This window comes from Myotis nattereri (assembly GCF_964212035.1).
Source record: "Myotis nattereri genome assembly, chromosome: 17".
NCBI lineage: Eukaryota > Metazoa > Chordata > Mammalia > Chiroptera > Vespertilionidae > Myotis > Myotis nattereri.
This window is the reverse complement of record NC_138092.1, coordinates 14,556,475-14,584,352: the sequence shown is the minus strand read 5'-3', so window position 1 is coordinate 14,584,352 and position 27,878 is coordinate 14,556,475. Positions and strand designations below refer to the sequence as shown.

General features: G+C 33.5%; 1 protein-coding gene across 26 annotated transcripts in view; it reads right to left on the bottom strand.

The window, feature by feature from the left end:
• The window catches only part of RIMS2 (regulating synaptic membrane exocytosis 2), a gene marked incomplete at its 5' end in the record, with an annotated part of 342,653 nt that overhangs the window by 95,092 nt on the left and 219,683 nt on the right, over positions 1-27,878 (bottom strand). For 6 of the 26 annotated variants that reach the window (XM_081111196.1, XM_081111205.1, XM_081111200.1 and 3 more), the window contains one exon: positions 10,381-10,481. The exons of 12 other annotated variants lie outside the window; for them this stretch is intronic. In XM_081111196.1, coding sequence (XP_080967322.1) covers positions 10,381-10,481 — 101 coding nt within the window. Of the gene's footprint in view, positions 1-10,380; positions 10,482-25,683; positions 27,200-27,878 lie in introns of those variants that run through there. 8 more of the 26 variants (XM_081111185.1, XM_081111199.1, XM_081111198.1 and 5 more) reach the window with 6 other exon arrangements.

The window sequence follows — 27,878 nt, the reverse complement described above, 5'->3', positions numbered from 1 at the left end:
ACTCCTTGTCTTTAATCTCCTTTTCAAATGCATCTTAAATATACCATTAAAGTTGCCGTCTAAATGCTCAAATTTGTTCATTTGAGTGACTCCTTTAAAACCCATGAGTGTAAAATGAATATTCTACATTTTTAACTGAGTGATTAGAGCCCTCCACAATCTTGTCCCAGCCAACTTTTCCAATGTTATCTCCAAATATGTATCCCAGTTTGCTCTATATTTCTATTCAAAGGAAGCACCAGCTAGCTGCTCCTTAAGCATGGCTTGTGCTCATCATATACTTCTATAATTTTGCTAAAGATCTCCCCACTGCTTGATATGTCCCTCACCTCACGTATTATTCTGCAATGTGTTGGTGTTGGGAGAAAATGGAAATGGGCTTAGGAAGGAACATGTTCTTATATGACTGGACCCTGAAGACTGTAGGCCTTGCTGTGAGTACTCCTAGCCATGAAAATGATCTGAAAAGGCCAATTATAAATCATAGCCATTTCTTTGTTGCTCAGGGAGTTGTACAGAGCTGGTGAGTTTAGTTCACCCATCAGAATGGAATTCAGCTGTCAGGTGTTTTTTTATTACCCCTACCTCACATGTTATAATAAAGAAAAATACCATTACTGGGCACTCCCATGTAGTAGGGTGAGTTCCATACCCGAATTCCATACACACAATATTTCTACTTCCTGAAGTTACCACAAGCCAAAAGTTCCTTCTCTCATATGAGATATATTTCAAGATTAGCTATATTATTTCCAGATTGGAGTAACACTTTACAATCTTCAAAACTGATAAAATAGAAATAATCAAAACTCCATGTTTAGAAAAACATTAGTGAATTTATTTTGCCAATAAATAGTCTCTGTTTTCTTTCCAACTGAAGAAAAATTACAACAAAATTTTGTGCTCATGAACAAAGCTATCATATAATAAAACTGTAGATATGTTCAAGTTATAATTAGCCAAATTAAATAGAAATTATCAATGTAGATGGCTCTACACTGTTCTAGTTGATTAACTGCATTAATTGATTAAAGGTCTTGATTTAAGTATTGATTCAAATTTAGCTACCAATTATTTCATGTATAGTAATAGGCAAAAACATTATATATATATATTTATTCTCTAAATCATAATTATTAAGCCAGAAGTTCATTTTAAAATGTATAATTCAATCACCTGTGAGAATACATCTAGTAGAGAGCCTGACACTGATCAGAGATTACTGAATCAATTAATAAAACAACATTAGATGAAGGAAATGAAACACAAAAAAAACCTAGCTCAAACCTAATTTTAAAGATAAGGCTATGATATTAAATGAGTTGCTTAATTAATGATGAGGTTGCCTAAAACCAAAGTGTGAATAGTGATGTTTTTCAATGCAGCCTCCAAAGAACCATATATTCCCATAGCACTTTATAGATCACAGGGTTCCCTCAATATGTACACAAAAAAAAGGTGGGCTGTGAAGAACTACTGGGAAATTTATCCAAAGTCTTATCACCTAAGTGGTAGAATCAGAATTAGAACCCACATCCTCCATTTCTCAGCATTCTTTCGATTGTGATTAACTCTAGACAGAAACCTAATCATATGCCCATTAGAAAATCTGTTTCTGACTCATGCAATAACCTGCCTAAACTTTCTCCTGAAGTTCATATCTTGCTCTTACCTTGGTACAAAAATGTTTAATATTCACCTGCTCTAAAATCTTTAAGCAAAATGCTTGGTCCTGGAGAGATGACAAATATGAGTAAAATACAGTCCCTATACTCAAGAAGTACATACTTTAACCCAAAGGACAAGAAATAAGCAAGTAATTACCATATAAGACGGAATATATGTATTTTAGGAGGTGATAAATGCCACGGGTTCAGAAGGTCTGTAAGTTTTCATATTTCTGTTGTTTTCAATATTTTTATACTTGTAATTTTTGTCTATACTTAATCCTTTTAGATTATATGACATTTGAGTTAGAAAAGAATGTTTCTGCCTGATTTATCACATTTTTTCCTTCCTTATTTTCCATATCCTACTTGATTCTATAAAGCAGTATCTCGCTCCTCCTAGTGACCAATAACATTCATCCCTGTATCCCCTGTAGGGCATTCTAGTTGTTAGCAACCAGTAACCCTGGAGGCTTGATGAAAGCAAAGATCAACGCATAAATCTCTTTTTTGCTGGAGGTAAAATAAAATTGTTTCCTCTGTGTGTCCTTAGGCAATAAACAGCAAAAAATTATTGCTCTTGTCAACAGCAGCTATTGTCCATAGATTGACCTTTTTACCAGCAGGTGGCTGAATGCAACTTTAAAATTCTTTCTTTTGTCAATGTTTAGTAACATTATATTTACTAAAAAAGAAATTAAAAATTCTCCTGCAATTTTATAGTGTTCTTTAACACATAGGGTGTTGCCTTAGTCATCTCAAATGACTTCTTATCATTAATAAATATCTTTTATATATTTCCTGGTATGATGTGTGGTTATATGGTAGCAATTCACAAATACAGGTAAAGAAAAATGACTAATGCTTAAAAGTCCCCATAAAATTAAGAATAAGAAAACCATATTTCAAATTAAGAAAAATAATTTTAAAAATAAACTTGCAAACACAAAACTAAATATATTCCATCTGCTAGGACACGAGAAAATGTAGTTGGAAAAATCAAAAGAGAGAAATAACAACATTTTAAGAAATCAAAAAGTTTGAAATAATGTATTTACTTAAGAATCAATATTCACATTATAATCAAATATGCTTTCATAATGTATGAAAGTGAATATTTAAAATGCCAATAATTACTTTGTAGAGATATGTTATAGCTGAACTATGTACCCCCAAATTCATATGTTGTAGTCCTAGCTCCTAGTACCTCAGAGTGTGACTGTATTCAGAGACATGGTAAAAACAGGTCATGTGGGTGGGCACTAATGCAGTACGATGGGTGTCCTTAGAGCAACGGTTCTCAACCTGTGGGTCGCAACCCCTTTGGGGGTCGAACGACCCTTTCACAAGGGTCGCCTAAGACCATCGGAAAAAACACATAGATAATTAGATATTGTTTTTGTGATTAATCACTATGCTTTAATTATGTTCAATTTGTAACAATGAAAATACATCCTGCATATCAAATATTTACATGACGATTCATAACAGCAGCAAAATTACAGTTATGAAGTAGCAACGAAAATAATTTTATGGTTGGGGGTCATCACAACATGAGGAACTGTATTGAAGGGTCGCGGCATTAGGAAGGTTGAGAACCACTGCCTTAGCGGAAAAGAAAATTAGGACACAGACACACACAAAGGGATGACCATGTGAGGAGACAGCCAGAAGGCGTCCATCTGCAAACCAAGAAGGTCTGAGAAGAACCAAACCAGTCAACACTTTGATCTTGGATTTCTAGCCTCTATAGAACTGCAAGAAAATTAGTTTTTATTGTTTTAGCTACATAGTCTGTGGCATTTTGTTAGGGCAGCTCTAGCAAACTAACACAAAATATTAAGGGGGGAAAAAACAACCCTGAAGTTAGAATCTATTAAGTTCAAAGATTAATCACATATAAAACTATAAAATTTCTAAAATTCCATGAATATTATTTTAACTGTAGATCTTTAACATAAAGCAAGGTATATTTGTATTATTGTGAGACAAAAAGGAAGTGAATAGTTGTTGCTTCCATCAGCTAAAATATGGAGGAAAGAAATTCTGCTTTGTCTCAAAGCTTTAGGGTGTGTGTGTGTGTGTGTGTAAATTACGTGTAAATATAATTATCTCTCTAAATTAAAGTTGAAGTACTATCAGCTTGCTAGAGAGTAGAAATGTTAAGAATAATTACTTGGGGTAGATAAAAAGTTGACTAAACTGATAGAAAGAAGACAACTCAAATAAATTTTTAGACTTAAAATTATCATTAATTTTTACACTTTTCTTCTCTTTCTACCCACATATTTTTAGGATTACCTTCAATATCTAATAGATTGTTGATAGAAAAAAATATAGGCCTGAACCCCCAAGGACTTTGGTATGAGTGCTTATCTGTTGGAAACAATTTAACAATTTTTCTTTTCCTCATCATCATCATCATCATCATCACCATCATATGACAGCTAACATTTAATTATTCCTTATTATATTCCAAACTTTGATTAAGCATTATACGTATATATAAATGGATTTAACCCTGAAAACAATCCTATGAGGTAGGTACTAGGATCACCATGTCCAGTAGAATAAGAAATCTAGGCACAATGATGTTAATTAACTTGCCCAAGGTCATATAAATAGTCACAGAAGTAAGATTTGAACTCTGGCAGTTGGTTCCGGAGTCCACACTTCTAATACTACTCTGTAGTCTATATTTAATCATAATCACTGAACATAAGCTGAAGAGTAATGAACAAAACTGCCTCTATATCTCTATTACTGTCACGTAGATTTCAGAAGCTGTGCTGTGAATGTGGTTGCTGCTATGGTTACAGTAATGCCCACCAATAGCAAGAAGTTAAACTTGCAACAGCTATTCCTCCCTTGATATATTGATCATCCCTTCCTTTAGTTATCTCAAAGATAAATCAAGAAATTATATAAATCCATATAGAAAATTTTTAGTTACTTTTTAATTCTAGTTTTGTGAATTTAATGAATGAGAAATCTACTTTCACAAACAGGAATAAGAAAAAAACCTCAGAAGAGAGAAAATAGGATATAAAATCTTTTAAAATATGACCTTATCTAGTTTTTCATTCAATCCATGACTCACTTTTAATTAGCACTTGTCGATTTTGTAGGTGAGACTACAGGTTTTAAAATCAGGTCATGATAAAGATTAGCCCTAATATCTCTTGCGCTTCTAGGCCCATATTGTAACTCTTAATAGTTTAATCATCTAGATTTTAAAATCTAGTTTTATTTCTCTTCATAAATACACTTGGAATGATGTAAAAAAGTACATAGCAGGCGACTAATTAAAGGTGTTGAGGCTGGGTTCTCTTGAGATTTTGCTACAGAACATGAAGCTATCTGACTGCAGGGTTGTGCAGAAATAAACACAACAGCAGAAAAATTTTACTAAGTAGAATTGAAGCTTAGACATCCTGGTGCAGCCACTAAGATTGATTGGTAAGGTTTCTTGACCTGGTTTGGGCTGAGAACTATGAGTAGGTGATCTTAATTCTGATTTAAAAAAACTGAAATCTTTCTGCTGGATACCTGGCTAGACTGAGTCCAGCAGGAATTTTTTTGAAAATCTGAATCCTACCTCTGTTCATGAAACAGTAGACAATCTATTCCAAAAAAGGACGCTTCATTACTTCTAAGGGACATCTTAAGCTACTCCTGCAGGACCTGGGAGATGGAGTTCACTCCTATGAGAATTCTCCACTTCTCTTCATCAGATGGTTCGGTATAACACTGGCACCATGGTGTCTGTTTTATGTGAATATCAGGGTCTCTTGGCAGCTTGAGAACTGAGGCTTCAGATTTCTCTCCAGTGGCACTAGCCCAGCTCACCCAGAACGTTATTGGAAGGTGTCGTATGCTACCAGCAACTCAACTTTGCTGCTTAGGCAAATACTTTTTTTCTCTTTAACATTTTATTTCAATCACTGCTATAAAATTATAGCATATCTTTCATTTCTTCACCTTTATAAATGCCTGTATTTTCATGTGTTTTTTTAGTAATTTGTATAAAGCCATCCAATCTACATTTTAAAATTTGCTTTATATAAATTTAGTCTTTTGGTTTTTCAGATCGGTTTATGTCACCGCTAATAAGGAGTACTGCACTTCTTGTTAAATCCCCATCCCCACATGTGTACCTGTTAACCATTTCACAAGGGCCAGGCATGTTTAATATCAACCGTGGTAACATAATTACTCAATTTCAGTAATTTAGTTTGTAATTTCTCATCACATATTATGTTCCACTCTCCTTTTATATTTTTAAATCTCCATATCCCTCAAAGATTCACAAATTCTTTCCCCTAAATTTGATTTTTCCTTTTAGATCTACATTGCTTGAATCTTTTAGAGACTAAAGGAAACATTCAATAATAATTGAGTTACACTGAAATCCTTTTAATTAGTTCAATTATTTCTTTACCATTTCTTTTGACCTCATCATATTAATTTCTGGTGCCTATTTGATGTTATTATAAAAAATAATAACAACAAATATTAGCTACACCATTTATTGAGCATTCTACTAAATGCTAAACCATTGATATACATACTCTCGTTTCACCCTAATCACTGCCCTGTGAAACAGATCTCAAAGTCTTGTTTAATAAATTTTAAAAACCTATCCAAAGTCACCCAGGTGGAGTTTGCTCAACTCCAAGCTACACTTATGATCTGCTGGGACACTGTGATGATACTGGAGTCTGAAGTACAAACATCATACCTACAAACAGCCACTCCTACTGAGCCCCAACCTGTCTCCTCTCCCCTCTCTGATGTCCCTACTGGCTGTGTTTTGAAAGTCAATGTAAAGCACTTAAAGTTGGCATTTAATGTGTATTCTCAGTGTTGAGAGGAGACTAAGCTCTAATAAAGGGGGCAGCTCAGATAACAGTGGCTATCTACTTGCCCAAAACACCTCATCTTTACCTGTTTAAACTTTTGGTATATTGATATGGCCTACAATTCAATCATGTGAGTTTTATTTCTATTTCCAGGATGTGTGTGTTTAAAAAAAACATAAAACTATTTGTGTGTGTTTTATGCATATTTTAATGTAAATTAGTTCGATTGTTATCCTTCTAACATGCCTCTGAAATTGGTAAATAGCCCTTAAAAGACAGAGAGCCTGGGTGAAAAGGTGACAGTGCCTAGGATGGGGTATGCACCTGGCCTTCCTTTTGCTACATCGTTGTCTGGTCCCACAGAGGTAACTCAATATATGAGATTATGGGTTGAATGAATTAGCATGGACTTATGGTCCACCTTGGAAAGTTCTAAGCAATTTAGGGCTATACTACTTAACTAACTCTAGAGAGGTAAATAAGAACTCAGAAAGTAATAATCTAAGTGCTATAATGGGGTTAGATATTTTTGTGATGATTCTGTGGGAATATTATTGCCATTTTATATAGGGCACAGGTTCTACAGAGAAATAGGCTTTGAGTTCCAAATAAATCTGTACCAATGAATTGTATAGCAGTCTCTGTTGAAATGTTATGGACTACCCTTTTAAAAACAGGTTCTGAGATAATTTTAAAATATCAAATATGGCTAATGTAAAAAGTAAAAATCATATTTAAATAAAATGATCAAATTCCCCATATCAATTTCCAGATATGCTATCCGCATGGTTTGACTTTCAATTATTGCTAATTATATTAATTAACCATTATATAACTCCCAGAAGGGTAGTTGGTCTATGCTGAATTATAATTTGTTCTGTTAAATAGACAAATTCCATTTTTCTGAACCAATGAAGAGCATAGAATGTTGGTTTTATAGAAAAAATAAAAGTTGATCTTTGAACATCTGCCAAGAGTAGAATAGATAAGGAGAATGCAATAGACATGCAAGGGTGCATTGGCTACACAGTTAAATTCTGTTTTGAGGGGGAAAAAACAAGAAATCATCCACTGATTAAATAGAAATCATATCTGCAAATGCCTTTTGCTGTTCTTATTAAATAAAGATGCTCTGCTTTTTATTTCCTAATATACTTAAAATATTCTTAGGATGACAGTAACAATAAGCATTTCTCTAGAGATGCTTGCCTGGTGAGTTATTAAAGAGATTTTTAGAAAATTAGTAAGCGTTGCTTACAAACTATCAGTCAGAAGCTTGCAAATTGCAGGGAGGCACTGCCATGTAAACTGTGGAGGGTGTAGTTAAAAAAGAAACTTCGCTAACACTTGATGACATCAAATCAACGCTCCTTGACAGCTTCACTGGCATTTCGGGAACACAGCTCAGGGGTACAGCATGTGCTCCACATGTCGGAGGCTTCGGATGCGATCTCAGATATCTCAAATTTGAAAAGCAGGTTAGCTACGAATAATACTTTCCATGACTTAGTGGCCATGTACATTTGGATAGATTACATAAACTTTCTATATATTTGTTCCCCCATCTGTTAAATGATTTTTTTCAAGAATTAGATCTAATGTATTAAATGTACTTAGCTCAAAACAAGCTGTTAATTGGCACTTGTTATCAAAATAAGGAAGAAAAGAATGAAAATATAACGCTAAATATCCATAATTAAAAAGAAAAGAATGCTGTTGAGCATTAGTTAAGGAACTGTTAGTAGGAAAATTAATAATAACCAAATCTATATGTGCTCTTAACTGATGAAGAACCATCTATAATTATAGAGAATTACATCCTGAAAGTCCTCAGGTGATGCTGATTCTCCAGGAAAACCACTTGAAAACCACTGCCATAGAAGGTGTTTAGGAAATTATATTGCTTAGTATAATTAGTCCTTTGCCAAGACTTACATTAAATAGTGTAAAAGTTATGTAAGCTTGAAGCCTCAAACATTCATTTATTTATATATTGGAATGGAATCAAAACTTGTTTTTCTGAAAAATATTTTGAGTCATGCCTATAGTATTCTTTAGTCAATCCTCCTGTAAGAAATTCCTGTCATGTATCCACAGTAATTATCATTGCGATTGCTTTTAAGGGACTTGTTTTTATTGCATTTAACTATTTAAATCATACAACCAACCCAGTTCCTCTTTCTGCCTTGGATGCTTGTTGGGAAGCTCATGGTCAAAGTAGAAGCTCCACACAGGGCAGGTATATAAGATCTCACATTGCATTTTGCTCACAAACTTTACTTGTTTTGTCTTGACTTCATTTTCTCCTGACACTCATTTCTTCATTGACAATAGTATTGAAAGTATTAAATGTATTTTTAAAAATTACCTACATTCCTGAAGTATCGTGGGGTATAAACAAGCAAATAAAATAAATTTGTGTTATCGGAAAACATGTTTAAGAAAGTTTTAATATCATATTTTATTAGGACTTCATGCCTTGGTTTTAGGATTATATGAAATGAATGAGAGATTAGAGCATAACAGAGGTCACATAAGATCAGGTCTATCTATATAGCCCAAGGCAGAAATATAAAAAAAATACCTGGGAAGGCATAGCTATCACTTCTGATATCAAGTTCAAAAGGTTAGGGATGTATCTGAAATATACCATTACAAAACTATTTTCTGTGAAATTCACCAAACCTATTTCAAGTTATTCATACTTTTATTTTAGAGAACAATTTCTAGAAGTTTAGAACCCAATGAGTAAAGGCAGGGCTATTTTTGTTTGTCTTAAGTTTACCTCTCTTGGCTTTAGGCTGTGCCATTTCCAGCACATCAGAATTTTGTGATGAACAATCTTATGTTCACTGTGTCAGTATCTGAGGAAGAGATTGTGGCTTGAAAGATGATGTTGATGTAAGAATCTCTGCCTCTTCTAGGTTATATAGTAGAGAATCTAGAAACTCCTTCTACTTATCACATATGCACATGTTTACTTAAGTCTTTACTTTACCAATGAATGGAGTATAATGGAGAGAAACTGAAGGTTTAAAAGGTAAATATAAAATATATGTAAGTATATAAAAATCCAAACTGCTTTTCTCTATCACACAGATAAATAAACCACAAATATGACATAATTGCAATGATTAAATTACCAAATCATAGAATACATACTAACTAAATGTTATGAGTAAGGTCTGTGATTTTCATTCCTTTATTAACTCTTAAATAGGTACGTTAGAACAAGTTTTTCCATGACTTTGGCCATTAATGATATCATGAACTTTAAAATATTTTGAAAATATAAAGGCAATGAAGAGCAAGAGCAATGAAATACTTTTTTCCTACCTTGGTAAACCTCATACCTCAACTTATTCCCAAAAAGTAGTTTAAAAAGACTATTGCTAAAAAACCTTTTGAACTCCTTACACCACCTCATGAGTATGTATTTTTTTCTAATACTTCATTTATAAACCAGATTCAGTTAAAATATTATAAAATCAAAAAAATCTATTTGTGTTTAGGAAAACAGTACGAAGATAATAGTTCTTAAACATTTTGAGGGTGTTAGAACCTTTATAGGTTTTATAAAATGAAAAAGTCTAAAATAATTATTTTTCAGACCATCTATGAGTTTCATTCCTTTAATATCCTATATTATAAAATGATTTTTTTAATATAAGGCAAATTCTATACCTAAAAGTTGGTATACACATACATAATAAATTTCATCATTTAATAATATCATGGGGCTATTGAATTATATGTTCATGTCTGACTAATCTGCATTCAGCTGTTTAAAAGAATCTAATAGTTTCATATGATTGATTATTTTACAACTTTTAAAAAGAAAAATGTCTTGCCTTTGAATGGTAATCTTGTTCCAGTCTGGGATCTGATCCGGCTACCTGTTTGTATTTGTTAATTTTCATTTGGCGATTTCTCTCCTCTATATCCATAGCACCTATCGAGTAGAAAAAAACCCATAAAATTAATGTTCAGGTCTTATTTGTGAGCCCTAGTTACAGGACGTATAAAAGAAGAATTGCTAGGCTGATATATTACTGTCATTCAAGGTAATATATACAGATTAAATTTATTATTTTTAGATATATTTAAAGTATGCAATTTTGCAAATAAAAGCATGATTATGAAATATATTAAATAATTTTAATCTGAAGAAAATGTAAATGAATTTAAACAAAAGACAAACAAATCTTCACTAGACAGAAAACACTTTCTGATACAAGTAGGTCAAGGAATATATATTTGACAGCACATAAATTTGACAATTGTACTATTATAAAAACTTTGGATTATAATACATCAAGACTTGACTTATTTACTGGAGAAAAGTTGTAAGTTTAATTGGTTTCAAATACAATTTTACAATTGGGCTAATTTAACAAGATTAGCCCATGTATTAGAACAGGTTGCCCTAGCATACATGTGGATGCAGTTATCAATATATTTTGAACTTGAATTTTCAAGAACTGGGATCAAGAAAGAAGCTCTTAGAATAATACTATTCAGAAGAAATCATGACAGTAAAGGCACAGAGTATTACTGAAGTCATTTCAGAAAAAGAAAAAAAGTGAGGAGGTGAGAGAGCGAGATGGTAAGCTTTTAAAATGAGATTAATGCCCTCTACAATAGGTAGACACATCAAGACACATCAGTCAGGGGGAGTCTTTAAAAACTTTTGTTAGGACAAGAACTAAGTTCTGTTAACAAATATAAAGAAAGTGCTTTAAAAGTATATTTGTGATTTTTATGAGACATTTTATAGGAAAACCAGAGGCCCAATGCACGAAAATTGTGCAAGGGGCTCAGCTGCCTCGGCCCCCCACCGCCACGATGGCCAGGGCCCCCGCCTGCCACGGCTTTGTCCGGAAGGCCATCCGGAAGGATGTCCAGAAGGACGTCTGGTCTAATTAGCATATTACACTTTTATTATTAAAGATTCCATTTCTCAAGTAAAAAAACAAATAAAAACAAAATCTCAATTGTATACTACACATTTTCAAACTGGGAAAAATAATCATAGCTTAGTAGGCTGGTAACTATAATAAAATGTTGCCAAGTAAATGCACATGCACTGAGTGTAGGTAGGAATGTAAACACATTCATACATACCCCTTGCTTAAGATCATAACTTTAAACTGCAATAAAGATATCTGGATAAAAATGTGCCTGTTTAAAGGTAGGCATTTTCATATTCATTCTTACAAAATTTATCTATCTAATAGTTCTTGATAGTAACAAATTTTAAGCAGAAATTAATTAATTAAATAATATAAAGGGGGGGGGGTTTCAAAGAGGACTAAGAAAATCTTAAATAAAGTAATGTATAAAGACTTTACATTATATGACCTTTAAGTATAACAGCAAATTTAAATCAACTATTCAATAAAGTGAGGCAATCAGTTCATTTTAAGAGATACATTTTAATAAAAATCTGATAATTGATTATGCTATGTGTCAAATTATAAAATAGGAATAAACATATCATATTAACATCAACTGAATGACACATAACATCAATTGAGTGCCTCTATGACATGAATGTGAAATATAGTCAAGTATCATATCTATTAATTGGTTAAAATACAAGTTTAGAATTGTTTGTACCTCAGGAGATATTCTCAAGATATAAGATAAAACTTGTTTATTTTATCCAAGAGGAAGGGATGCCATCCAGGCATCGAAAAATATGTATACTGAAAAAATATTAACTTCATTGAGAGTTTGGGAAGTTTTTTTTTAGAATGTTTCATTTTGATATTATAGTTTGAAAATAGTATTTTAAATATGAATAGCACCAACTGACAAAAGTTTAAATACATTATATATATATATATATATATATATATATATATACACACACACACACACACACACACACACATACATACAGATCCATACACACACACACACACATATAGATCCATACACACACATACAAATATATGTCTTTTCTAGTATTTAGACTATTTTCTGAACATCAACCTCTGTTGAAGCTACATTAGATTCTTTCTGATTACTAGGTAGTATGGAGGAGCTAGCAAATGATTTCTGTAAAGGGCCCAACAGTAAATATCCTAGGCTTTGCATCCCGTATGATTTCTGTCTGTAAGGCAGCTACAGACAATGCATATACAAAAGAATTCAGCTGTACTCTAATGAAACCTTATTTACAAACCAGGCAGCAGGCTGGATTTGATCTGTGGGCCACAGTTTGTGGGACCCCTGTGTTAAAGTATATTGGTTTAATATTGCTAAGTAATGGTTTAGAGATTTTGTAGAATCGGGGTTTTATGATGATCTTATCACTTACATTTAACAGATAACCGGGAGGTATAAGAGAGATACTAATCTGTAAATAGAGTTTGCATCTTAACCTCTCAAATGTGGTCTCAACTACATTCCAATCTCAAACACATCTCTCAACTCTGGACTCAATCATCATCTATAGACGGTCCTAAATAGAAAAACACTGTTAGAGCCTTAACTGATGTAATATCAAGGGACCATCTTAGAGAATATAACTTACAACTTAAAATTCTCCTATGATGCTAATCCTTAGGAGAGGAACCCCACATGCCTGTTAGGCTCAGATGACGTTTTCCATTCCATCCCTTTTCTACATGTCGTCAACCTATTCTTATAAAGAAAACACTCCACAAACAATATCTTTGGAGAAGAATGTATCCTACTGATAATGAGATCCATCATAAAACATTCTTCACCAGCAAGTTCATTTTTCTTTGCTGGTCTTCTTTCCTAAGGAAAAATGACCTGGAAATAATATTTTCAACATTATTTTGGTTTCAACCAAACTCAGTCTTCTTTTTTCTTTCCCTGAGGAATGAAAAAGCAATTTAGAGAAATCATTGCAAGAAAAAGAACTGTTCGTTCTCTGGCGGGGGGATGAAATACATAATTTCTAAACTTTCAGCTCCGATGTCCAATGCTGTACTTATAGAAAGGAAAATAAGTGAAATTGTTGAAGAGCAGGTTTTTGTTCACTATCCTATCTTTCAGATTTACACTGCAAATGTGCATACAAAAGGTCCTAAAAATTCTACAATAAAGAATAATCATTTGATCACAGAATCTACTCCCTCACCTCGTATCTGTTAATATCTTGCTATAACAATGGCAAAAATACACTGTGGGGAATACTGGCTTACAAGTTTAGAGGGTAAATTTATCTAGGATTTTCTAAAATTCACATTCTTATATGTGTGAACACTACATTTATTACAAAAGACATATTAGTACTTTCATTTGATTCCTTAATTTGAGCATGCTAAAAATTAGTCATTATATGTTCAGCATCAAATGTCAAAGCCTTTTCAAATTATAATAAAAGTGATTAAGAAGTTAATGGGACAATCACACTTCTTGGACAAAGCCATTTACAATAAAAGTTTGCATATATTTCTGTCTATTTGTTGAGGAAATAATCGATTTAAGTGTATTAAGTTATAATATTCAAACTGTTTGATTGGCTTTCCTAATAATGCTAAGTTAAATTATAAAAGCCTTTGTTTTTTCCACTCTACATATTTTAAGGCAGGTAACAAAAAGAAAAATCAAATGTAGATATGCTGAAATTCATAAATCTCTCAAAATGTTCTTCTCAAGTTGGAAACACCAGTCCATTCTATGTCACAAAATTTTAAAAATCCAATATTTTGTTGATTCTGATTTAATGTGTTTTCTAAAATCATATCACACATTTGATATCTATTTACTTTGGTATATATACGCCATTTAAGAGTTTTATTTGTTCTTAAGTCAATAAGCTTAAACCAATCAATGGTTATTTTAAACTTAAAAAAAAGACTACTTAATGTGTCTAGAAAGTTAAAGTCATATGTATAATGTTGTTAAAACAATCAAGTTAAAATATTTAGTTCTGGGTGAATTTTGTATCTAGACATGAAGTAGCAAATGGGCAGATTAACAAGCAGCAAGCCAGTGGTTGTTTAGGTTTCACTTCCAACGTGTGTGCCGCAAAGATCAGACATGTTCAGGGAGCTCTGTAGTACACTCCACACAGAATTAGTCTTGTTTGCTTTACCAACACACACATACAGCTTTTGCGGTACCAAAGCAGCTTTACGTCCCAAATTCTCTGAAGTGGGGACACCGATTTGGAAGTGATTTCACAATGAGGCTGAACAGTAGTGATCAGAAGATGACACTTGTGATCTTAAATGAAATGCTCAAATAGGGGGATCTCAAGAGAAAAATCTCTTAAACCTAATACCAACGCTCCAAGAAAGAACTCTAAAATTCAGAAAAATATGAGTGAACCTATAATCACAGGCATCATGGAAGTCTAAGCTTATTAATCTTACTGAAATCCAGAAACTACATCAGTTAGTACCCCCCATTAATAGCTAATTTAATAAGTTTTAAACATCCTCCCTTCTCCCCTACCCATCCATTTCTATCTCTAGGTAAATACACAGTGTCAGCTTAAAGAAAAAGTTTTCCTTTAACTAAGATTAAAAAAATTTATCATGAGAGTTTCTGAGGAAAATAACCCTATCTGTAATTCCTTTTTCTTTGTTTTGTTTTGTTTTTGTCTTCACAAAACTAAGATGTGCCTCTAAACAATCTGAGATTAGGAAAGAAATTTATGTTATTATATTTTAAAATAATATATCGAGAACTTGTAAAATGATCAATAAATGCTGGCATTTTATAATTGGATTTATTATAAATTTTAACCTTTTAAAAGATACATGTTAAATTTGTTTTCCAATTAAATTTAAGAATTAAAAGCATTTGTGCAGTATTAAGTTTTAATTAATAATGAAGGATTTCCAACAAAAACTTTTGTTGAACTATTCGAAATGATCACACTACAGTGTATCCTTAACAAATCTAATTGATTTGCATAAAATATATTTATAATAAGTGTAATCTGAACATAAAACAAAATATTATCTGTAGCATTTTTCTGACTGAAACTACAAAAGTATACTACTTACATAGTAGAAGCATATTTTAAAAATTAAGTATTTCTTGCAAACCATTGAGGAGGAAAAAAATTACATTTGATAACTATCCTATTGAATCTTTTTTTTCTATTTTACTTATTTATTTTTCTTTATTGACTAAGGTATTACATATGTGCCCTTATCCCCCCTTCTCCCGCTTTATGCCCTCACCCCCCTGGTGTCCGTGTCCATTGGTTAGGCTTATATGCATGCATACAAGTCCTTGGGTTGATCTCTCCCCCTTACCCCTCCCCTCCCCTACCTTATTGAATCTTACTTTACAAACTTTTCTTCTAAGAAAATACAATGTGGAAAAGGCACAAAATAGAACAAGATTCCAGGTAATAATAATGAGATTGACAGAAATAAGATATTCCAGATGAATAGTTAAAAGGACCAAATTCATGCAGTCACCATTTAGGTGAGTGCCAAGTTAACTGCAATGAAGAAAAATATAAAATCAGTGTATGCTGCTATTGGCTCATTTAGAGGTGACAGTTACACAGGAGGACACATGGCTATTTATGTTTATTTTCTAGATTCCGTAGCATAGACTATAAAAACAACTTACTGATGTTTTTCCATAGTCACAGGAATAAGAATAGAAATTGCTGAAATGACTCATTAAATAGATATGAATCTAATATTTTGTCAAGTTATAATCTTATTTTCAAAGGCAGTACAATTCAGAAAGAAAATGCTGTCCTTGATTTTACTGAATATCTTATTTTTTCAATATCTAATAATTATAAAAAATTATTTTTCAGATTGACAGCCATATATTAGCTTTTGACATGTTTTCCCATGTACCTGATGTACAATGCTAAAAAGTAAATTACTTCAAAATACAATATATTTGGTACTGTGTATCAAGAGACTTTTACAGTGGTCATATTTTTTAACCTGAAATTCTACTCCCAAGGATATTTCCTAAGTAAATAAATCAGTGTACAAAGATGTACATACCAGTACATTCATTGTACCATTGCCTGATAATAATGAAGGCTTGGGAAAAGGAACTCTAAATGTCTAATAACAGGGAATTAGTTAATTTTACTTATGGTATATCTACAGAATACTCTGCAACCATGAAAAATGATGAGTGTAGTGTGCATGTATGTTCACATATGAAAATCACAAAAAATAAAGACACTGCAAATAAATTTTAAAACAGATTAAATGATAGATATAGTACTATCGTTTATAAACCATACTTTAAAAAAACTATTCATAAAATATATATGTACATAACCTATGCAAAGACAAAGAGATAGAATGGAAAAGATTTAAGGCTTATACATCAGAGTGTTAGCATTTATCACCAGTTACTGGAATTAACGATAAACGCAATTTTTTTTTATTTGGGTTAAGATAGAGCTTATGAAACATCCACAATGATTATACCTTATTCAACTGAAAAATGTTATTTTAAAAAAAATCACAAAATGTAATGATTATGTGAAATATGACAAATTATCCAGTTTGAAAACCTTATATTTTTGTTATAATAAAAAATGTTTTGAAAATAAATGTTAAATAATTTTAAAAATGCAAATGTGCAATCATTTATTACTTAATTTACCTCAAGTACAAACAGTGACCTGGCATGTTATAAGATTTTCCATATTAGTCTTTTCAGATGTGGAACTTAAGAAACTACACAAGAAACTACTTTAAGATTATTTCTTCACAATCACTTGCCTATAATGAGTTTTCTGATATTTTACACTAAACTTTATTATATACTAGAACTTAATAAAAAGTACATGCTGTTAGCTAAATTATTTGTTAAAAATAGACGTAATACAGAGAATAACAAATATTGGAACAAGTTAAATTGAGAAGTATGAAAATAAGTTTGTGAAAAATAATAAATTATGTGCCAAATTATATCCATACTAGTACCGGAGCAAACAGAAGCATTTGCTTTTAAAGTGTAAACAACCTTGCCCTGGCCAGTTTGCTCAGTGGATAGAGCGTTGGCCTATAGACCAAAGGATCCTGGGTTCAAGGGCAAGTACCTTGACTGTAGGCTCCTCCCTGGCCCGGGCCCTGGTCATGGCTTGTGCAGGAGGCAACCAATCGACGTGCTTCTCTCACATTGGTGTTTCTCTCTGACTTTCCCTCCCTCTTCCACTTTCTCTAAAAATCAATGGGAAAATATCCTGGGGTGAGGATTAACAAAAACAAATAAATAATAAAGTGTGAACAACCCTAACTGTGTCATTAAGATACACCAATTTTGAGGGATACTTATTTCCAGATTGATTAATTTTGAGGAATTTTCAACAGTGGTCATTAGAAACGGACATATTTGGAACGAGAGAAAATAGATTTGCTTTTCTTTGTAAGGTGTTTGCTTATAAAATTATCTTTCTCCGCTCTCAGGAATGCAGGAAAACTGAACTTCATATGTGCATAAGTGAGACATGAAGTTAAATGAAACACAAAAAGCTCTAGAAACTTACAAAACTGTTTTACTACCTTGAGGCTCATAGTTATGAGCTATAGTCTTTTGAATGATGTTCTCAACCTTAACAATCTGTTTTAGATATTTAGGCTACCTGTTATTCTTTATAGCTGTCTGCTGTTTCTCTAACTCCCTGCCATATTCTTTCAATAATACTTCAAAAGAGATGTTACAAATTTCATAGACTACTTTCACTAGAGTACAAAGAAACTTATATTCAAACTACATTAGGGCATATATTTAGTAGTACTTGGGTAATCTATAAAAACAACTCATTTTCAATAATTTTTCAAGCCAGATTTATAAAGGCATAATTAACATAAATCAAAATTCACAGTACTTAGGTGCGAAGTTCTATGACATCTGGCAAATGTATATAGTCCTGCAACCTCACCGCAATCAAGACACAGAGTATGAGCCACCCTAAAGTGTTCCTCGTGCTGCTCAGCTGGCTGTCCTCCCCTGCCTGCCAGCCCACATACCCACTGATCACCAGATTCTGCTAGCTCAGGGGTGGGCAAATTTTTTGACTCGAGGGCCACAATGGGTTCTTAAACTGGACCGGAGGGCCGGAACAGAAGCATGGATGGAGTGTTTGTGTGAACTAATATAAATTCAAAGTAAACATCATTACATAAAAGGGTACGGTCTTTTTTTTCAATAGTTTTATTCATTTCAAAGGGGCCGGATCCGGCCCGCGGGCCGTAGTTTGCCCACGGCTGTGCTAGCTTCTCCTTTTTCTTCAATCATGTCTTTGGACTAGAATTTTATTGAGTGAGGCACAGAAAATGAAGTGTAACAAAGCTATAAAAAGTACAGTTAAAACCTTGTGTTCTAGAATTTAATATTAGATGTTCCTGCACAATTACGTTCTTACACATAATACTCTGTCCATGCCAGGAATTGTGCAGAGAGCTGTACATGTGTTGTGATGATGTCACTTATCAGCAAAACTGTATGTGATGGGACTTACTATTTTCTCAATTACTACTGATTAGAAAGTTTATTTAAAGTCATAAAATAAATGGCTGAGATTGTGTCCTCTAAAACTTAGCATCTGAAATATTTATACATGAAATGTCTGTCTCTCACAGACACAGACATACACACATACCACACACAGACCAACACCACCACCACCACCACCACCACACTACATTCTCATTTAAATCTTTTTCCAGTGTCCTCCCTTTTAACATTTCCTTCTTTTTCTTTTTGAGTTACATCTCCTCTTTGGCCAATTGTGTGTGTGTGTGTGTGTGTGTGTGTGTGTGTGTGTGTGTGTGTGTAATGCTTCAACTTATTTCCCTATGAGCCCAAACTTAGACTATATTAGGGCTGTTTTTAATCTTTAATATTCTTTTCAGAGATTCCATCTGATTCTCATTCCTTTACTCTGAATTGGCCTATCGACCTCCTTCACATTCTGCTTGTCACCTATAACTGTATTTTCCCCATAAGTTATGCCACATAATTAATTAATCCAATTACTTTTACTTATTGTATTGCTTTTTCATTAAACTGTGCCTTTTACACAATTAATTCCATTCCTCATCCTTACTCTCACATCCTGCATAACATCCCCTCAAGCCTTCATACAGACTGATAAAAAGAAACATCCTTCTCTTTAGTTAAATTACAACCTAATTTAAATTCTCTTGAAAATCATCCCTAAAGTAGCATTATTCATGCTAACTTACCCTCTTTCACATGAAACTAATTTATCTTTCATTACAACCTGTTTATATAGTTTTCTTTCTTTCCTTCTTTTTGTTAATCCTCACCAAAGATATTTTTCTTTTTTTAAAAAATATATTTTATTGATTTTCTACAGAGAGGAAGGGAGAGGGATAGAGAGTTAGAAACATCAATGACAGAGAAACATTGATCGGCTGCCTCCTGCACCCTCCCTATTGGGTATGTGCCCACAACCAAGGTACATGCCCTTGACCGGAATTGAACCTGGGACCCTTGAGTCCGCAGGCCAACGCTCTATCCACTGGGCCAAACCAGTTAGGGCTGAAGATATTTTTCCCATTGATTTTTAGAGAGAGTGGAAGGGACGGAGCAGGAGAGAGAGAAAAACATCAATGTAAGAGGCACATCGATTGCTTGCCTCCCACACACGTATCTGGGCCAGGGATTGACCCTGCAACCCAGGCAAGTGCCTTTGACCTGGAATCAAACCCCCTGTGGCCCTCAGTGGGCAGGCGGGCACTCTAACTAATTAGCATACTGGCTAGGGCCACAGTGTTTTCTTTATAGGTACTTGATTACTCACCTGACTTTTAATATATGTACCCTTTCCTCAGAGTCAAAAGATTTAAAAAAAATCTTTTTATCATAACTTAACTAGTATCCAGAGCTACACTTTATTCATTCACCTCTCTACAAATCTTCCTTTAATTGATTTTAGAGAGAGGAATGGGGGATGAGGGAGGGAGGGGGGAGAGAGAGAGAAAGAGAGAGAGAGAGAGAGAGAGAGAGAGAGAGAGAGAAGAGAGAGAGAGAGAGAGAGAGAGAGAGAGAGAGAGAGAGAGAGAGAGAGAGAACTCATTGCTTCACTTATTTATGCATTCATTGGTTGGTTCTCATATGTGCCCTGACAGGATTGAACCCACAGCCTTGGCATATGGGGATGATGCTCTAACCAACTGAGCTACCTGGCCAGGGCCACTACAAATCTTAACTATTTAAAACTCTTATCTGTCACCAATACTTTAATGCATTTTCAGAAAAATATTTATAGCCCAAATTATTCTCCTCTTCTGAACTTTAATGCCCTTGCTTTATCTTGTTTATTGATCTTTATGGATAATTTGCATAGCTGGTTTCTTCTTATTCTTTTGGTTTAATTAAAATATGACCTCTTTAGAAAAAACTTACTGGATTACTCTATTTAAAAGAACTCCTTCCCTACCCAAGTCATAATAGGCTACATAAAAATTTTTTAAATTTTATTTATTGTTTAAAGTATTACAAATAGTAGTACATATGTCTCCTTTTTCCCCCCATTAACCTTCCCTCGGCTTCCCCTACCCCTTGGCACAAATATCACTTATAAATATCTACACTTACCTTGGCCCTGGCTGGTGTGACTCAACTGTTACAATATCGGTCTGTGGGCACCAAAGGGTCTAGGGTTCAATTCCCAGTCAAGGGCAGGTACCTGGGTTGCAGGTTCAACCCCCAGCCCCAGTCAGGGCACATGTGGGAAGCAACCAATCCATGTGTCTCTCTCACATCGATGCTTCTGCTTCCCTCTCCCTCTCCCCCTGTCCCTCCCTCCCTCCCTTCTCTCTCTCTAAAAATCAATGGGTGAAGATTAACAAAAAAATAAAAATAAACCTGTCTTGTTTACTATTTACTTTCCTAATAATATAAGTTTTTATGATGAGAAAGACCTTGACTGTCTTTGTCACTGTTACTTCCCCAGTGCCTAGAACAGGGGTCCTCAAACTTTTTAAACAGGGGGCCAGTTCACTGTCCCTCGGACCGTTGGAGGGCCGGACTATAGTTTTAAAAAAAACTATGAACAAATTCCTATGCACACTGCACATATCTTATTTTGAAGTAAAAAAACAAAACGGGAACAAATACAATATTTGTATTTGCATGTGGCCCGCGGGCCGTAGTTTTGAGGATCCCTGGCCTAGAATAAAACCTGGCAGTAGATATTTGTTGAACAAATGAATTTTTAGAATGTGAAATACTTTCATGTCACTGGAATAAGAATTTCAGGAATAACCTTCCCTTTATATAAGCCAATCATGTATATAATAGTTTAGTATGCTATTATGATACCTAGAGAATGACTTGAGCCTAGTATAGCCGAATAGATTATTTGGGTATTTTATAAGGGTACTAGAGGCCCGATGCACGAAATTCATGCAAGAGTAGGCCTTCCTTCCCCCGGCTGCCAGCACTGGCTTCCCTCTGGCCACCGGCAGGCACCCGGGACCTGGGCTTCCCTTGCAGCCCTGGTTTCATCCGGAAGGTCGCCCGGAAGGATGGTCTAATTAGCATATTGTGCTTTTATCATTATAGATTTAATAGTTTCTGCTTTAGATTTTTATTTCTATCTTAATCAAGACCCATTTTCATTATTTATACATTAAACCTGTAATTTACTGTAATTCTGAGCAATATGTATGTTGTGTGTGTTAAAAATATCCTGAGAGGAGATCTGAAAGTTTGAATAATTTAAAAAATGTTAAAAATAACATTTTGGCAACCTGCCATACACTTTTTAAAAAATTTCTCTCATCTTTAAAACAGCCCTTCAGTCCTACATGAGAAAAGTGGTAGCCCACACTTCGTTTGTTTTTCTTTCTAGGCATTTATTTGCTTACTCTTGAAGTAGTTTTGTTTTTGTTTTTTTATCTTGGCAGGTCATTTGTTTTTATTCTTCTGTTGATTGAAAGTAAACACACACGCACAAATGATCAATTCTCTTTTACCAATGAATACCTAAGATCACACAGGCCTTTTGAATCTCATACTTTATTGCTCACCAACATGTTTCTTTATAAGGCAATAGAGAATAAAGCATAACTTATTTGATTGTTCTTCAAAGGAAGCATAATATGTTTTTAAAAAGTATCTAGAATTAAGTAGTTTGCCTTATTTCTGGTGCCACAAATAAGTAACGAAAATGGTAGTAAGTATATTCTAATGCTTAGCTCTACCATTAAAATTATTTTCTCTCTATTTTTAAACAAATAGAGATGGGTTAGATTATCTAAACCCTTTAGTAGTTCATTGTTTATAGATTATTGATATATTAAATTTAAATTCAAAACCTGTGATTTTTCTAAAACAAGCATAAATCATAAGGAAAGAGCTACATAAGTATATCTGTCTGTTAAAATAAACTTTTGATATAACTGTTTTCATAGTAATAAAGAGCTACCATTTTTTAATTATTTAGTGTGGACAAAACTCTGCAATAACTTCTTTATAGGTATTATTTTCAATTTTTTCCAAATTACAAAAATATAGAATATTTGTAACTGTAAATCCTCAGATGAGGATTAATAAGAAAAAGAAAAATAAAAGTATTTGTCAGATGAAATTTCATAAGAGTAAGAAGAAAAAGTGTAAACATTAATAAAGCTCACTAAACTTGATTATGATTTGCGAGGGCTACAATCAATGTTTTTTGGTGCTTCATAATGTGTGCTGAACTCCATTCCTCAGTGACTATACTAGGATCCATTAACACAAATGAAGATCCTATGATTTTGGTGTAAAACATAAACATACGCTTCAATTTAATACGTCAGGGAAAAGATTAACCTTATGAAATTATGTTTCCATCACATTTGGGTTGAAGTATTAATAGCTTGTGTTAATGAGAAAAATACCAACTTATTCATTAGAGATGTGATAGCTTAATACAGATGTTACATTTTATTGGTCACAAACTCCAGTACGTTTTTGAAAAGCCTTAACTTCCTGTAACTTTTATTGAACAAGTGAAATCCATTCTGAGTTGCTTGTTAGAAAATTTACTCCTTTCTCTTCTAAAATTAGTTCCTTTTTTTTCCTGAAGCCTTTCTTATTATCTTCTCTGTCATTCTTTCTTTACTTCTTATTTCCTTTGAAACAGAATGCACTTGTCTTCTTTTATTTCTAGGCTTAGGAGAATGTGTGGAAGCCTAAATTCCAGTTTAGTTAATACAGACCCAGTTCCAACCTAACAGTGTTAGAGGCCTACACCTAGAACTGAGAGAACTCACTCTTCAGCTTCCTCATGCCAGGAGAAACGGCAGTGCCATAGAGCTGCAGCTACCACTGCAGTGGCTGCAGTTGTCAGACGATCATTTACTCTACAAAGTGTTCCCCCTGATATCTCCAGTGCCCACCTGTCACCACACATAGTTGTTACAATACTAGAGGCCCGATGCCTGAAATTCATGCAAGGGCCTTGGCCCTAGCCCCCGCACCCCACCGCCACCTTGGCCAGGGGTCTCTACCACCTCTGCCTCAGCCCCTGCCCACTGCGCTTTGTCCGGAAGGAAGGGCGTCCAGTCTAATTAGCATATCATGCTTTCATTATTATAGATTACTCACTATATTTCCTATGCTATACTTTACATCCCCATGACTACTTTGTAACTCCCAATCACAGTTTTTGTTTTTCCCTTAAAACTTATATTCCCTCTCTTGATAACATGTACCACCATTTATCCAAACAGTCAGTCACCTGAGATTTTTATCTTATTCCTCCTTTCTCTGCATTGATAATATCTAATCTGTAACTAAGCCTTTAAATAACTTTTGATGTACCAATTGCCTCTATTGATACTTTAATTCAGCTCATTATCATCTCTTAACTGACTGATGAATTATCCTCATAAATTATCTTTCTGTTTATAGTGCACAGGTACATTTTTTAAAATATAGCTTCTAATCTTTCCAGAAAGAAACATCTGATCTTGTCCTTCCCATACTTTATGCTTCAATAACCTACACCATCTTCAGACCCCTTCCCTGCCTACGTTTCTGAACCTGTTTGAATTATTTTGCCTATATCATTTCTCCTCCCTGAAATGCTTTCTACACATAAGGTCAACATCTTTCTAGTTTTTAACATACAACTCAAAGATCATTTTTTCTATGCAGTCTTTCTTGAACTAATATCTACCCTTTTCAGGTGGACGTGATCACACTTTGTGATTCCACTAATATATATAAAATGTTAAATATATAGATATATAATTTCTCATTATACCTGTAATATTATTGTGTTTACTTGATAGACCCACATTGGAAAAGCCCACAAAAATAGGGGCTGTATTGTGCCCTGTTATTTCCAGCACCTTGAACAGTACCACACAGAAGGTGCTTAAAAAATGAACGTTCATTGGCCTGGCTGGGTGTGGGTTGGTGGTTGAGATTTCCTGTCAAGGCACATACCCAGGTTGAGGACTCCATGCCCAGTAGGAGACACGCAGGAGACAACCGACTGATGTTTCTCATCAATGTTTCTATTTCTCTCTCCCTTCTTCCTCTCTTTGTAAAAATCAATTAAAAAAAATTTTTTTTAAATGAGTGTTGAATGAATGTTCAAGTTTTACTGCAAGTGTTACTTCTTCCATGAAGCCTTTCTGGCCATTTAGTTAAAACAAATTTTATTTGACTTTATACCTTTGTTAGAGTCACCCACATTGGCACACAAACATAACATGTTACTCACATATTTTAACTTCTCAATGATACTGATAGCTTAGGGCATGTAGGTCTTTCATATTTTCCACAGTTTAGCACATTGCTGAACTCATGATAGAAATAAAATGCTTTTGTTATTATGTAAAAAAGAGTGGAGCACAAGTTTTAAGTCTAAAATAAGTTGAAGAGCAAATTATAATTAACTTATGTAATCTAACTGATCATATATATATATATATGTATATATATATATATATATCCAGTTATGGGAGGAAATCTCTCTATATATAACACAAAAAATAACCATTTTATTTTCATACATCTAATAGGAGCAGCTGTTGTTAAAAGTTGACTATACAACTACCTAAAATGAAAATACCTAAAAGAGTTTAACATTTTGTTATATTAGGGGAGAATGCAAAATTAAATTAAAAAAATAGTAAAACTTCCTAAGGTAAGTTAGCTAAATAAAAAAATAGCAGAGAAAAGCAGTAGAAGAGACAGACCTGAATGTCTTCTCCTGGTGGGGTCCACGTCTTCTGTGACCACATCGTGTAATGACAGACATAGACAAAGGAGATGGGTGTGAGTGGAGATACTCAAAGGGTAAAAGTGACATGCAAGGAAAGAGCCCAAATCATTTGGAGAAAGAATCCTGTGCATAATGGTAGGAAAGATATAATCAAACACATTCTATAAAAAAAGGGAAGAACTGATGATGAATTGGTTAAGCTACTATGGATTAGTAGGATCAGAGAAATAAAGTTAGTGTAGAGAAAAAGCGGATTCAAAAGGTTATAATTATTTGTGGACAGCCAATCCTGATCACTGATGCTGAAGGAAGAGACCGTGAATAAAAACCATGTTACTAGTGTGACCATATTGTTTAAGGCGTTACTGAGTCCATTTAGGATCAGTGAAAATCCTTTTAGGATTTTTAATTATCACGTAAAAAATAAAATTTAATTGAAACATCTTCAAAGAGAGCAATAAAAATAGTTCCAACAGATTTTATGCTTTTTAAATTTCCCAAATAGATCAGTGCACGCATGAAAATAAAGTACAGTCATCAGGCCAACATTTACTAAATGATTTCAGTACAGCAAAATATCATAAAATATGATGGAGAGTAACAAATATAATAAAATTCATTATGAGAAGAGTAGCTGAAATATATGGCTTTATGTAAATATTAAAAATTCAAATTAACCTTCAATTTAGGCCAATTTTATTGGATTGGATTCCCTGATAATGCTTATTTATTAAGAAAGTTCTTACAGACACCACATCGATCACTGATGTTTCTCTCTTCAAATCTGCTCATCCAAATCCAACATCTACTATAACAGATATGGCACACATTTTGGAAAGTCTTTCCCCATTGGCTGTAGAGAAGTTCGAAAGACATTTTAAACAGTGATTGAAAGCAGGAAAGGTCTGCTAAATTCAGCATTCAAAAAAAAAATTCTTCCAAAGATATTAGTGAATTAGTGTTAGTATGATCGACACATGAACACAACGTGACAAAACCGAAATCTCCTATTTCAATTACCTACTTAGCTTTAAATCAGGTACCACAAAATTCTTAAATAAAAACACTACATTCACTTCTGCAATAGTTGTATCATAGCTTATAGAAGACCATATTGTATCAAACTGCACTTGGAATACTGGTATACTGGAATTACAACTCTTTAGAGTATTTCTTCCTATAACCAATTTCTCTCTTTTCCTGAATATTGAGAAAATGAAAACTTTCCACTAGGATAACGTACATGACCAAAATGTTTTTCTTATGAAAAAAAGGAATCCTCATATGAATTATAGAGAACTGAAAAGGATAACACATTTTGAAACTTAATGTAATTTTGATTATTATACAAGTACATCTTTGACCTATTCATGAGACACTAAATCTCATCATAATTATAGTACAACCCAGACTCTGTTCATAGGATTGACCACTAGAACATTACTGTACTCATACATTAATATGATATATTCCATATTTTTCCATCCCCAATCCATCCATTTCTCAAAGAAAAGGTAGAAAAATCAGAGATATATTAATATCATAGGACAGCTGAATTGTATTATATCTTGCATTCTTTCTCCTATGCAAAATTTCACTACAGACATATTTATTATACTACTAAAATAGTTTCCTCACATGTTAAAATAAAATTGGCATAAAGTGGATAAAGTAACTGCTTATACATATTCCATTTCTAAGAAAACATTTTTTGGTATAAAACATAAAAACAAATATTTCTTTCTCTACCTACTATTTTCCTGTATCTTGGATTATTTTATAATGGCGCTGCAGGAATGTTTTCTATGTTATATGGGTTCAAACATTCAAAGTTCTTCTCAAACCAATCATTAATTTTAGAGAATAACTGAGACACAGAGAATTCAAGTGACTTACCCAAGGTCACAAAACAAGTTCAGTGGCAGAACCAGAAATAGACAGAGGTCTCCTGATTACAGGCCAACTTTCTTTCTACTAGGTGCTATATGTCCCAACAAAAACGTGAAATAAAACATCAAACAAGGAAAAAGCAAAAAAATATTCTCATGGTGATACCCGAACTTGACATTTTATTATACAGTATTTAATTAGAATGTTTTTAAAAAGAGGAACATGCTACAACTATGCAAGTAATTCACCAATGCTTTTACTCTTTGAGGAATATGGTAA